General features: G+C 39.7%; 1 protein-coding gene across 1 annotated transcript in view; it reads left to right on the top strand.

Annotated features, from left to right (window-relative positions):
- The window catches only part of LOC134607790 (carbonic anhydrase 13-like), a 51,180-nt gene extending 38,346 nt beyond the window's left edge, over positions 1-12,834 (top strand). The window contains exons 5-7 of the mRNA XM_063450344.1: positions 8,090-8,152; positions 10,824-10,979; positions 12,226-12,834. Of these exons, the coding sequence (XP_063306414.1) occupies positions 8,090-8,152; positions 10,824-10,979; positions 12,226-12,369 (363 nt within the window). The 3' untranslated portion in view covers positions 12,370-12,834. The remainder of the gene's footprint in view (positions 1-8,089; positions 8,153-10,823; positions 10,980-12,225) is intronic.
- Positions 12,835-15,173: the final 2,339 nt, after the last annotated feature.

Below are 15,173 nucleotides of genomic sequence, written 5' to 3'. Positions count from 1 at the left end.
ATCAATGTATAAATATGTCCACTGGTCACTAGATGGCAGTGTGAGCCTAAATATTGAAGAGTTGGATGTTCACGAACTGAATGTACTGAAAAGGAGATCTTTTTGTTCCCATTTCTCCTATGAATAATTTTACTTGGACAAAAGATGTCCGCTAGGAATTTAGCCACACATTTCATGTTAAAAATAATGAGAGGGAAGCCAAAAATCTGAGCTTGACTCCCACAGACTGGATCTCCTTGAGGCCAATGCAGTGAATACTACTTTGAAAATTCCAATCAATGATTTAAAAATAACAGGGATATTCACTAAAGTGGGAATTCAAAGTTAATTTCAAATGTAATGTCAAAATAGACAAACTGGAAAAAAATCAGTGAGTCAAAGATGCTTTCAGTTTGGCTACTCTGGTCGAACTTCAGCCAAATTAGGAACTTTTGCATGTTCCCCGAATATGTATGTGATGCAATTGATTCTATTAACCTTGATTGTCTAGCTTATAAAAGTAATTCAAAGCTGAAGCAAAAAGGAACATAAAGCACTTCAGGATTTGAAAATAAATAAATGACAAGCTCATCGTTAAACCATCAGATACAGGTGGCAATATTGTTACCATGGACAAGACTAAATACATGGTTAGTAGTGATGTCGGGAACATAAAATTTTCGGTTCGTGAACGGCGAACGCGAACTTCCGCAAATGTTCGTGAACAGGCGAACTGGGCGAACCGCCATAGACTTCAATAGGCAGTCGAATTTTAAAACCCACAGGGACTTTTTCTGGCCACAATAGTGATGGAATAGTTGTTTCAAGGGGACTAACACCTGGACTGTGGCATGCCGGAGAGGGATCCATGGCAAAACTCCCATGGAAAATTACATAGTTGATGCAGAGTCTGGTTTTAATCCATAATGGGCACAAATCACCTAACATTCCTAAACTGTTTGGAATAACGTGCTTTAAAACATCAGGTATGATGTTGTATCGATCAGGTAGTGTAAGGGTTACGCCCGCTTCACAGTGACAGACCAAACTCCCCGTTTAACGCACCGCAAACAACCGCAAACAGTCCATTTGCACAACCATTTGCACAAGGTTGGATACCAAGCTAGCCATGTCCCATTCCTTGTCCTCACTGATGTCATTGAAGGTCTCTTCCTCCACCCAGTCACGTACAACACCAAGGGTCCCCGAAAGGTGACAACAAGCCCCCTAGTACACCTGCTGTGTTTGGTCTTCCACCTCCTCAAAGCCACCTTCCTCCTCTGACTCCTCTTCTTCAGACTCCTCTCTCTGCATTGTGTAATGCTGTCTGACTGAGACATATCCCTGTTATCTACATCCTCTGGCAATAATGGTTGCACATCACTCATTTCTTCCAACTGATGTGTAAATAACTCCTCTGACATGCCAAGTGAAGCGGCTGTGGTGCTAGTGTTGGTGGTGGTGGCAGTCGGGCGAGTGGTAACTTGAGAGGTGCCCGAAGCTAAGCTGGAGGAGGATGGTGCATCAAGGTTCCGAGCGGAAGCTGTAGAAGATTGGGTGTCCTGTGTTAGCCAGTCAACTATGTCCTCAGAACTTTTCAAGTTCAGGGTATGTGGCCTCTGAACACTGTCATTATTCAAGGGCCAAAGGGAATCACAGCACCACGACCACGACGTCCCCTGTGGGGTAGCCTGCCTCTGCCTGTCATTTTTTTTCGATTAGTGGTACTATGCGTGCAAGCTACTGTGACAACAGATATGAGTGGCACTGTGCAGTGGCAGAAGTTGGCAGAGTAGACGCTGTAGGCCTGACACACACTCTTGCAGACAACTAACTGCTATTCATTCTATTACAGTCAAAATTGTATATATTTTTTTTAAATGTACACTACTGTTACACCAGATATGAGTTGCACTGGTGTGACACTGTGCCCTGGCAGGCCCTGAAACGCGCACTATTGAAGGAAACTGACTGCTATTATATTACAGTCCAAAAAGTTGTTGTTTTTTAAAATTCAAGCTATTGTGACACCAGTGAGTGAGTGGTGGCACTGGGCAGGCCCTGAAACGCACACTAGTGAAGGAAACTGACTGCTATTATATTACAGTCCAAAAAGTTTAGTTTTTTTTAAATGCAAGCTATTGTGACACCAGACATGAGTGGTGGCACTGGGCAAGTGGGCACAGTATACGCTGTGAGCCTGACACACACGCTGGCAGACAACTAACTGCTATTCAATCTATTACAGTCAAAATTGTATTTTTATTTTTTTAAAAAAAAATTACACTACTGTTACACCAGATATGAGTTGCACTGGTGTGACACTGTGCCCTGGCAGGCCCTGAAATGCACACTCGTGAAGGAAACTGACTGCTACTATATTACAGTCCAAAAAGTTTAGTTTTTTTTTTAAATGCAAGCTATTGGGACACCAGTGAGTGAGTGGTGGCACTGGGCAGGCCCTGAAACGCACACTCGTGAAGGAAACTGACTGCTATTATATTACAGTCCAAAAAGTTTTTTTTGTAAAATGCAAGCTATTGTGACACCAGATATGAGTGGTGGCATTGGGCAAGTGGGCACAGTATACGCTGTGAGCCTGACACACACGCTGGCAGACAACGAACTGCTATTCAATCTATTACAGTCAAAATTGTATTTTTTTTTTTAAAATATACACTCCTGTTACACCAGATATGAGTTGCACTGGTGTGACACTGTGCCCTGGCAGGCCCTGAAACGCACACGCATGAAGGAAACTGACTGCTATTATATTACAGTCAAATTTTTTTTGTTTTTTTTAAATGCAAGCTATTGTGACACCAGTTAGTGAGTGGTGGCACTGGGCAGGCCCTGAAACGCACACTAGTGAAGGAAACTGACTGCTATTATATTACAGTCCAAAATTTTTTTGGGGTTAAATGCAAGCTATTGTGACACCAGATATGAGTGGTGGCACTGGGCAAGTGGGCACAGTATACGCTGTTAGCCTGACACACACGCTGGCAGAAAACTAACTGCTATTCAATCTATTACAGTCAAAATTGTATTTTGTTTTTAAAATGTACACTACTGTTACACCAGATATGAGTTGCACTGGTGTGACACTGTGCCCTGGCAGGCCCTGAAACGCACACGCGTGAAGGAAACTGACTGCTATTATATTACAGTCCAAAAAGTTTAGTTTTTTTTAAATGCAAGCTATTGGGATACCAGTGAGTGAGCGGTGGCACTGGGCAGGCCCTGAAATGCACACGCGTGAAGGAAACTGACTGCTATTATATTACAGTCAAAAAAGTTTTTTTTTGTTAAATGCAAGCTATTGTGACACCAGATATGAGTGGTGGCACTGGGCAAGTGGGCACAGTATACCCTGTGAGCCTGACACACACGCTGGCAGACAACTAACTGCTATTCAATCTATTACAGTAAAAAAAATTTTTTTTTAAATGTACACTACTGTTACACCAGATATGAGTTGCACTGGTGTGACACTGTGCCCTGGCAGGCCCTGAAACGCACACGCGTGAAGGAAACTGACTGCTATTATATTACATTAAAAAAAAAATAGTTTTTTTTAAATGCAAGCTATTGGGACACCAGTGAGTGAGTGGTGGCACTGGGCAGGCCCTGAAACGCACACTAGTGAAGGAAACTGACTGCTATTATATTACAGTCCAAAAAGTTTTTTTTTGTTAAATGCAAGCTATTGTGACACCAGATATGAGTGGTGGCACTGGGCAAGTGGGCACAGTATACCCTGTGAGCCTGACACACACGCTGGCAGACAACTAATTGCTGTAAGTGTGTGGGGGGTGCTGTGTAAGTGTGTGGGGGGTGCTGTGTGTGTGGGGTGCTGTGTGTGTGGGGTGCTGTGTGTGTGGGGGGTGTGCTGTGTGTGTGTGTGGGTGCTGTGTGTGTGTGTGTGGGGGGTGCTGTGTGTGTGTGTGGGGGGTGCTGTATGTGTGTGGGGGTGTTGTGTGTGTGTATGAGGGGTGCTGTGTAAGTGTGTGGGGGGTGCTGTGTGTGTGGGGGGTGCTGTGTGTGTGGGGGGTGCGGTGTGTGGGGGGTGCTGTGTGTGTGTGTGTGTGGGGGGTGCTGTGTGTGTGGGGTGCTGTGTGTGTGGGGGGTGTGCTGTGTGTGTGTGTGGGTGCTGTGTGTGTGTGTGTGGGGGGTGCTGTGTGTGTGTGTGGGGGGTGCTGTATGTGTGTGGGGGTGTTGTGTGTGTGTATGAGGGGTGCTGTGTAAGTGTGTGGGGGGTGCTGTGTGTGTGGGGGGTGCTGTGTGTGTGGGGGGTGCGGTGTGTGGGGGGTGCTGTGTGTGTGTGTGTGTGGGGGGTGCTGTGTGTGTGTGTGGGGGGGTGCTGTGTGTGTGTGTGGGGGGTGCTGTGTGTGTGCGTGTGGGGGGGTGCTGTGTGTGTGGGGGGGTGCTGTGTGTGTGGGGGGGGTGCTGTGTGGGGGATAGGGGTGCTGTGTGGGGGCTAGGGGTGCTGGGCGGGGGTAAGGGTGCTGTGGGGAGGTAGGGGTGCTGTGGGGGGGGTAGGGGTACTGCTGGGGGGTAGGGGTACTGTGTGGGGGGTAGGGGTACTGTGTGGGAGGTAGGGGTACTGCTGGGGGGTAGGGGTACTTCTGGGGGGTAGGGGTACTGCTGGGGGGTGTCAGTATCCCCCCCACCTCCCCCTAACCACCTCCTTCTTACCTTTAATGGGGGTGGTAGGGGCACTGCTGGGGGGATAGGGGTGCTGGGGGGTAGGGGTACTGCTGTGGGGGTGGTAGGGGTACTGCTGTGGGGGAGAAGGGGTACTGCTGGGGGTAGTAGGGGTACTGCTGGGGGTAGTAGGGGTACTGCTGGGGGGAAGGGGTACTTCTGGGGGGGTAGGGGTACTGCTGGGGGGATAGGGGTGCTGGGGGGTAGGGGTACTGTTGTGGGGGGTAGGGGTACTGCTGGGGGGAAGGGGTGGTAGGGGTACGCGTGCCATAGGTTCGCCATCACTGCTCTAGTGTATACAGCATAGGTGGTATAATCCCCACCTGGGAATAGGATGATGCCAGGAAGTAAATGAAGAAAAAAGTTTTAAAATGGATATAAAAATTTAACCATTTATTAAACAAAACAATAAAAACATATAAAAGTCTTCAGAGGGTCCCACTTTATGCGTTTCACCTGTAGAGGTTTCTTAGAAGCGTAGAAGTGTGGAGTAGAAGTGTGGAGTAAGTCCTCATGATGTTCGTTTATATATGCTGTTTGTTTCAGCGTTATTACTTCTCATTTCTCATTTCCTGTATCCACTCTGGGATGCACGCGTCACACTGGAACTGACACAGCGTTTTTATGAGTGGTAATATTTGCGTTTCAATGTTGGAATGCACACAGAACCAAAATGGTGCCGCTGCGTCCGGATCGTGCCGACAATTATAAATAAGCAGTGGAACAGGACATATGTTAATAAGTCTCTATGATGCAAGTGCTAGTAGTTAGTCCATCACAGAGTCTTAATTCAATCTTCCATATGTGCTTGACGTCCGGCGGAAATTACGTCATGGTGTTCTCCTCGCATGAATGAAAAATGAAGTTAAAATTATTCCTTCTTCATTGGAGTTTAAAAAAGTTATAAAATCCTGTGCTTCAGTGATAAAACCTCACCATATAAGAAGGTCATCAATATATCTTGAGTAGGACACTAGGTTCTATGCCCAGCCATGCCCACCCCAGACATATCTCTCTTCCCATTCTGCCATACAGAGGTTGGCATAGCTGGGCGCAAACCTGGTGCCCATAGCCCATAACTTAATAAAATTTGGATGACTCAGGATTTTGCCTGACTGTGGTATTTTGTTTTTCATTAACCGGCAGCCTTCTAACAAGCAGAAATAAAAAGATGACATGTTATCATTGATAATCGTATTGAGACTGTTTTGGTTTTATGAGATAACTATTTTTATTGTCAATCTCTCTTTTTATTCAGTGGTAGATGCAAAGTACAGACAAGATAAACTATGCAAAGTTTTACAAATGGCAAAATACATAGTTAGCCTACATTCCACTGTTTTTAAAGTAAGATGCATAACTTCATTTGAAGCAGAAAGGGTCAAGACTCAGGCCCAACATTAATTAAAGATAGACATACAAATAAACAAGGGGAAGGCATATGAAGGTAAATGAAGACCATTAAAACATGTGGCACATAAATAAACAAAGAAACTTAACATATATAGGAACCAGTGAGCACATCTCAAATGAAATAATCCCATATTTGCGTTTGATCCAAAATATAAAATGGATATATAAGAAAGGAAAAAACAAAATATTAGCATTAGTCTGTGCACTACAGTCACGTCAAAGAGTTGGTGGGGTGGGTCAAAGTAGTAGTCCAGAAGCACTTGGCATGTAAATTCAGCTGATGCACTTTCAAGAGGGACATTCCCCTCTATCTCAAGGTGAGTTGAGAAGATCTGTTACCAGAATCGCAGCCCATCTGAGGATGCCCATAAGGGACCACCAACCAGTCACAAGGTGGGGAAACTAACTAATACATTTTCCAGGCCAGGGTCTGTACTTGTAGGTTCTTTGGAGTTATAGACTGTGTATAGGGGTCAGCTCCACAGGGATTTATAGCTTGGTGAAAGGCAGTAGCTCAGTCCAGAGCATTCCAATAATATGTGGCCATCTAGCACAGGTGTAGACCCCCTCTCTATCACCTCCCAATAAAGCTGCGGGAGTGGTAGCGATTAAAAGGATGTATGATGAGTGTGCCCCTGTCTGGACTCTGGAGTTGCAAAAACGATTGCGCAGAGATGATCAAAGGCCTCTAAAAAGTCCCCAAGTGGACACTCAAGCTTCTCCTGCCTCATTGACTTTTTGCTCAACACCTATGCATAGGAACATCAGATCAGGCATTAAAATGCTCCAAGGCTATATCAGGGTGCAAGATTTTGGAGTGCCAGAAACAACATTTTGTAGAAGTGGACTGGAATAGTTTCACTGGTCTAGAGGATGCTGTGCCAAAATTGGAGACCAGCTGCTTCTCCTACAGGTAGCTAGGCCTAAAAATCGCAAACTGACTTTCCGCTAAAAAATTACAGGATGCAGAGTGAGACAAGGTTCTATGTCAGGCATAGTACTACATACAAAAATATGAACACCTTAGCAAATAAGTCAAATTTCTTTATTATATACAAAAATAATAAAGACACTTGACTTATTTACTAAGGTGTTTTTTTTTTTTATATAGTACTATGTTCTTTGGCATTAAGAGATGCCTCTTTAAGATAGCGCACGCATTGGCTTTGTAATTGACAGTCTTTTTACAATTGATTTTGTATATCTATTTCAGTCATATCCACAGTGTGTTAGAGTAGAGATCCACTCCTGCAAATAAGCAAACTTTTGTTAAACTACACTTTTAGTGAGAAGAAATTAAGGAACTGCTAAAAATCTGAGTTGGTCCCAGTCGGCAGGCATGCCCTACGCCATGGAATAACTTTTATTCTAGAATGGGTACACGCCTTGCTAAATGCATGTCTAAGGCATTGGGAGCCACTTTGGGCTTTTAGAATTGCTCAGAGCTTATTCAAAACAATTTAAGGATCTAATTTTCAACAATTTATCTCTATTGTTTTCTCAATGGACTACATAAGATCAGAAAATATTTAACAGCCCCAATTGTTAAACTTAACCAGAAGATAAACCTATACAAAAGTGACTTTTTGTGGCTTAAAAACGTATTATTTAAAATAACTAAAGATGGCCACCCCAACAGAGCAAGGGTAATCTGAGAGATGCATTAAAAGATTTAACTTTTATATGTTTATTACAAATTAATGCACACAGAGGCTAGATTACATTTACTCTTTTATTTTCAGTACTAATAAAAAATTAGGATTATTTACTTTTAATATTATACAGTTCTATGAACATGAAAACAAATGTAAATTTATTAAGTTAGAAGGTAAACGTGCAATATCTTAAGAATTTTTTTAATGTTAACATAATAATGTTTTATTTGTGTAACAAATTTAGTTTGATCGTCCCACTTATTTATTTATTTATTTTTTGATTTATTTTTTGATTTATTTTTTTAATTATTTTTTTTTTTTTAATTTACATACAGATTGGAGAAACAAATACAGTATTACAAACCATAATCGATAATTTGGATCAAGTAAAAACGAAGGTAGTGTGTTTTTTATTCTACTATTGATCATGAAATATTTGTTCTTTTGTCAAAAGTCACACAAAACAAAAAGCAGCCAAAAAAAGTTACCTTGTAAGAACATAATATTCAATAATTATACCTCTCAATTTTTGAACGCATGATATTGATAAACAAATACAAGTGTTGGCAGCAGGCAGACATCTCACTTGCCAGGAATTGGCCCCACCAATCAGGAGCCTCTCATTCTGGTCTGTGGAATCAGAGCTTATCCCTTAAACGTCTGTCTACCAGAAGTTCAGGAGATGAACAGTTTCTCTCTCACCAGCCTTTTCCTTTCATCAAACAGGATGAGATGAAGTGATATTGAAACAGATTTAATGCCATATTGCTGCTGCTATCAGTTTACAGTCAGCCTGGTTAACAGTTTTGTGAACCGGGCTTCATGCCATAATTGACACAGCAGCTGATCACACATACTTGCAGCCGAGATTCATCTTTTTTCAAATCGGGCACAATTAGCGCAGGCAGACCAGATGGTAGTATTGCAGTTGCCTCGGAGGAGACTGTCTCATTATTGCAGTGATTTTTACAACTCACTGCATCTTTAAAGCTACTCTCAGAACTGAGAGTGATTTCAGGGTACTCTTTTGTCTATATTATAAACTTTGCCTGAATGCAATGTTGTTATGGTGCTTAAAGTGACGCTTTAACATAACTATTTTAGGCAGTCTAAAACCATGAAGACTAGTGATTCTCAATGCTACATTTACAATCAGGGACATAAAAATCCTAAGTTGGTTTGAAGCTATGTATTAAAGAGAAACTCCGAGCTGGAAGCCCTCATTTCTTAACGGATTATGAAGAAATTTGATTAAAATTAAGCAAACTTGTTTAGCATTTTGTTTACTGTACTTAAAGGGACACTCTAAGCATCATAACAAATTTAACTTAATGAAGCAGTTTTGGTGTATAGATCATGCCACTGCAGTTTTACTGCTCAGTTTTCTGCCATTTAGGAGTTATATTACTTTTTTTTGTATACAGTTCTAGTCAAACCTCCCTGCATGTGACTTGCACAGCTTTTCTGTTAAAAAGAGATCTAATGTTTAAAAGTCCTTTATTGAACATTCTGTTTAATTTAGAGTTTCATATCTCATATTTTTTTTAACAGCCTGCTAGACCCAGCAGGTGCCTTCCATGAGCGATTAAAGTTTAATTTACAGAACAGGAGATAAAAACTTCTAAAACAAGTTAATATCTGATTGAAATTAAAAAAAAAAAATTTCATGCAGGCTTTGTCAGTTATAGCCAGGGGAGTTATGGCTCAGTTGCATAAATGGAAACAAAAGTGATTTAACTCCTAAATGGCAGAGCATTTAGCAGTGAGACTACAGGGACATGATCAATACACCAAAACTTCCAATAGAATCCCTTTAAATATGAAAAATTAAGTTTATGATACGGTGTTAAATAAAAAGCATTCTTAAAAAAATATAATTAAACATAAATAAATCCTGTCTTTTTAAGGCACACTCTGGACCCTTAACCCCTTAAGGACACATTCCAGAAGTTTGGTCCTTAAGGGGTTAAACACTCAGCTTGTCAAAGTGTTTTACGTGTGAAGAATGTGTCCTCTTTTTTTTTTCTCAATTTACAAAAACAATGCAGATTTTCAATAGAAATTGTTGTTTTTTCTGCATCCCACTTGCTGTCAGTCACACAACTGTCCCGGTTACTTCCTGGTTGCAAAGCTCAGTGGAGGCAGCAATCGCGCAGAGCACTTCTGTTGCAAAGACTTCTCATTGAGCTGCATTGGAAAGTCTGTGATTGGACAGTGACAGAAAGTCTGGGCGGGGTTAGAAGAGTAAGGTTTGGAAAGGCTTCAGACAATATATCTGCAGCTTTTTTAAGCGTTTTTTTTTTTTCGATATACCCCCATTGAAAAAAATGCATAGTCAAATGCAGACATGTTTTCATGGGGAAATATCTACTAAACAGTGATTTTATAAATGTATTTACTTGGGCAGTTGAGTGTCACTTTAACCATAAAAAGGAGTATAAAATGGAGTGAAGAAGGGAATAAAATCAAGATGAAATTTACAAAACATGTAAGCACAGCAAAAATATATACATGTTTTAATGTGAATCCAATCACAACTGGCAACATAATATCATTCCATTATAAATACAATAAAATTATAATTCACAGGTTGCACTATAAAAAGGATCTAAACTCTCCTTAAACTACCTACTGTTTTTGGAATATAGTAATATTTGTGTAAGATCAATGTTCATATAAGGATCTCAGCCAATCCAATGATTTCCACTGTGAAGCATTGGGGGAGCCTATTACATTTGTACAGCAAACATAGCTTCATGACAATCAGCATATACTGAAATAGATACTTTATCCTAGTGTATCTCAATGGGAAGCATTCAGAGTCTTAATGCAGAGCCAAACATTGGTCATGCAAAAATTGCTGGATCATAATAGGAAGTGGCTGCCCTAGTGACAAGCTGTAGAGGTTCTGGTGCGTACAGTGCATTAATATTTTAGATTGTTTTGTGCTTTTCTAGGGAACGTATATAACAGAGCTAACTATAATCTATAAGACATTAGTAATACTGACATGACCTGCATTCGATATTGGAGTTTACTACTTTCTCTTCCTTCAATTATTTTGTACAGGGCAAGGAATATACATTTACAAAATATGATCTTTCAAGTTTGCTGCCAAAGGATCTGAATTACTGGACATATCCTGGATCATTAACAACAGAACCCTACTTTGAGTGTGTTACCTGGATTGTCCTGCAGGAGGCAATACCGATCAGTTCACAGCAAGTATGTTTCAATAAAACAGGCATATACATGTGTATATTGAAAGAGAAGCAGCTTCACTACTTTCCTGTTCTTTTCTGCATCTGGGCCTTTAAACTCTATGCATGTTCTCAGTATTCCTTATTAGCCATTGGGGACCCATAATGTGTCAAGACAATCTTTCCACTATTCCCAAATCCTATTGGTAGAGCATTATGGATTTATTTTTGGTGCTGTAGAGATCTTCACTCCTTTAGCACATTGGCATGTACTCCACACACAGCATCTCTATACATTTGTTAAGAAGAACACAAGTTCCCTTTTTTGTAAACATTTATTTATATAAAATTATTTACTTAATTGATTTCACAAATTGATTTCACAAATTCAGCATCACTATCATTACGATAAGGAACCAAACACCGAAAATATGACAACACAGAGAATGGGCACAAACTCAGTAGCTGGCCATTTGTTACCCCCTGATCAGGATTAAAAAAAGGTTTTTCTCACTTTGGTCATCACAGAGAGTACACTGTGTTGCCTTGGCCTCCAAATTGCGAAGATCTCGATCCGACTGAGCATCTGTTAGAAGTGCTGGAACAACAAATCTGATCCATGGAGGCCCTACCTTGCAACTTTCTTTGGACGTAATGGATCTGATGCTAATGTCTTGGTGCCATGTTCATAGGTCTTGTGGAATCCATGCCTTATTTTAGGCAGGGGATTTTAATGTTGTGACTGATCAGTGTATTTGTTTTCACAACATACCCATAATGTCCAAATTATTATGATAATATCAAACACATTCCTTTAGATCATGATTCATTAGGCATGGCATACATCATGAAGAAATTTAAATTACATGCGTAGTTTGAATATCCAAGTACACCCTATTAGAAATGACAGACATGAAATACATTAAAAAACAGTAAAGCCCCATTTTAGAAAAATAACCCTTAATGATCTTGTGTCTGTTAAAGAACAGCTCTCTCTCTCTCTCTCTCTCTTTTTATTTTTTATTTATCAAATGCTAATTTAATTATCATTTTCTCTTTTCTTGCTTATCTATTGTTAAGTGATTATAATGGTTTATTATCTAAATTTTAAATGAACTGTTATGGATTTAACATTCTTGTCTTAAAATTACCTTTCACCTCTTGCCTGAGTTCCTATATATTGCAACTATATAACCCCAATGAAATCTAGGTTTGAAGAATTTAATCTTGTAGACAGGCATTTATAAATCTGTGTAAATTACTCTTGGCAGCTGGCACAGTTCCGCAGTTTGTTGTGTACATCTGAGAATGAAAACCCAGTCGCCATTTTGAAGAACCACAGGCCTGTTCAGCGTGTACATGATAGAGTTGTACGATCTTCGCGTATGGTCAACAAAAAAGCTTCTAAACCTTGAATCTTTGTCAAATAATAAAATTGTGTTTTTTTATCATTGTTTTAAAAGAAAAACAGATAAATAAACAAACTTTCTGTTTAATCGAGGCGTGCAGAGGAGTTTGAAAGAAGCAAAAATGTTAATAATTAGTTATCAAGTAGTCAAATTGAAATTTGCTAATATTGTATATAGTGTAAACATAGCCAATCAAAATTGATGCAAGATAAAGAAAAGAAAATTCACACACTTGGGCAAATAAAAATGAAGAGTCATTTATGTATTTTAGGCAGTGTTAATTTTGGCAGCAAATTTCAATTTAGTTTTAGTCATGGTCTTTTGACTAAAAAGCCATTTTAGTTTTAGTCGTATTTTAGTCAATTGAATTTTTTTAGTTTTAGTCTAGTTTTAGTCGACTAAATCTCCAGTAGATTTTTGTTGACACAATTAAAATCTAATGGGTTTAATTAAAAGCCTCTGTCACTTTTGCCCCTTCCCTAGCCCCACTAGTTGTCTCTCTGCCAAACCCCCAGTCTGTGTCTTTTGCCCCTTCCACGACCTCTGTGCATTGTTATATTTGGTGGCAAATTTTAATAGTTTAGTCATAGTCTTTTGACTAAAATGTAATTTTAGTTTTAGTCTTATTTTAGTCATCTGAATTGTTTTATGAATGAGAAAATAGTGCAGCGCACTCAGACTACAAAAAAAAATACAAAAAACAAAGAAGGCTACTAAAATGCCTAACTGAGTATAAATATGGGGATTTGGTTCCACCATATGGCCATATGTTGTTAAGCCCACCACTACTTTCAAAGTACCCCATTATCGGTGGGTCCTACACTACAATGTGGGAGACAAAATAATAGTAATAGTGTTATAAATAAAATAGTGTTAAATACTAGTAAGAGCATAGTGAGTATACAAACAAAAGTGATGAAAGCAATTAAAAGCAGTGTTGAAACTAAAGTGCTGAAAATGAGTATACTCACTAATGCAGATGACTGTGTTCACTGGAAAAAGTAATACAAGTGACTTGACTACTGATAAACTCCTCCTTAATATGCACACCTGTGGCCACCTCTAAAGGAGACTCTGAAGCTGGGGGGGCCTGGGCGGGGTGCTTAACCCCTAAGGAATCTGGTCTGGACTCCAAATATAGTATAAACAGAGAAAGGATAGGGGGCACTCCCGAGACCTGAATTTTGCATGAAAGGTGCTGCCACTGTGACCAAAATTTCATGAATGAGAAAATAGTGCAGCGCACTCAGACTACAAAAAAATATAACACTATTACTATTATTTTGTCTCCCACATTGTAGTGTAGGACCCACCGATAATGGGGTACTTTGAAAGTAGTGGTGGGCTTAACAACATATGGCCATATGGTGGGACCAAATCCCCATATTTATACTCAGTTAGGCATTTTAGTAGCCTTCTTTGTTTTTTGTATTTTTTTGTAGTGTAGAGTGCGCTGCACTATTTTCTCATTCATGAAATTTTGGTCACAGCGGCAGCACCTTTCATGCAAAATTCAGGTCTCGGGAGTGCCCCCTATCCTTTCTCTGTTTATCTGAATTGTTTTAGTCTAGTTTTAGTCGACTGACTCTCAAAAATATTAGTCAACAAAAATTTGACTAAAATTGTTAGTCGACAAAATTAATGCTGATAATAGGCTTTTAAGATTTTGCTTCCGTTTCTAAAGAAATGGGAAAGATATATAAGCCATGTGTTTTACATTAAAATAAATTATGTATTATCATGCATGATCAACTATTCAACAAAGTAGATGGTAATTAAATAGCGGTGGAGCAGCAAAGAGAAAGATTACCATGGGACTATTATATACATTTTGTTCTGTGAAGATTAATTAATGTACGGTCTATCTATCTATCTATCTATCTATCTATCTATCTATCTATCTATCTATCTATCTATCTATCTATCTATAGATATATATATAGATAGATAGATAGATAGATAGATAGATAGATAGATAGATAGATATAAAGTTTGCTTTTAAGTTCTGATTTATTCACCTATGTAGACTGTTTTGGAGTGGTAAATAGAAAATGATGCCCGGAGTAGTAAGTAGAGAATGAAAGGAGCCTCCTTTCTGATATAAAATCAACATGTTTACCTCAATGCAAAATGTGTTTATACATTGTTTTGTTAATAAAATAATTTCTAATACACTGGCTTTGTCTGTGTTGCTTAAGGTGTCAATACTCTGTATACTATAACATTTACTACTTTAAGGATGTCATGGTACCAAGGCAAATTACAAATGGGTAATAGCTGGTGATAAAAAGTCCTTGCCTCTAAACATATCCCAAGCATCTTGCTATGTTTAGCACGGAGACCCTGGATTTGATAACTATTTGTCAAGCCTCCTGAGTAGGACTCAATTCTAGTCGCCAGCTCCACCCAAAATGCATCTAAATCTTTTGACCTCGCTACCAAAAATACATGTTGTTGGTTGCTGAATAAGCAATATCGTGTTTAGCTGATGTGATCTTGTCATGTTACTTTTGCTGTAACTTCTGTCTATAAATATGTTTGCCTGACACTTAATACACTGGTAGTAGCCCAATTTGGAACACAATGTCTGTGTACCACTGAAAGGCTCTCCCCGAACGTTCATTCCAAAAGTGAGGTGCATGGAATGCTTTGCCCAGCAGTGTATTATGCCCCCAAAAATCCACCTAAAGAGTTAAAGGGACACTATAGTCACCTGAACAACTTCAGCTTAATGAGGTTGTTCAGGTGAGTGCTACAGCTACCCGGAGCCTTTTTCTTGTAAGCACTGTATTTTCTGAGAAAATGCAGTG

This window comes from Pelobates fuscus, chromosome 4 (assembly GCF_036172605.1).
Source record: "Pelobates fuscus isolate aPelFus1 chromosome 4, aPelFus1.pri, whole genome shotgun sequence".
NCBI lineage: Eukaryota > Metazoa > Chordata > Amphibia > Anura > Pelobatidae > Pelobates > Pelobates fuscus.
This window is presented reverse-complemented; position numbering and strand designations above follow the sequence as displayed.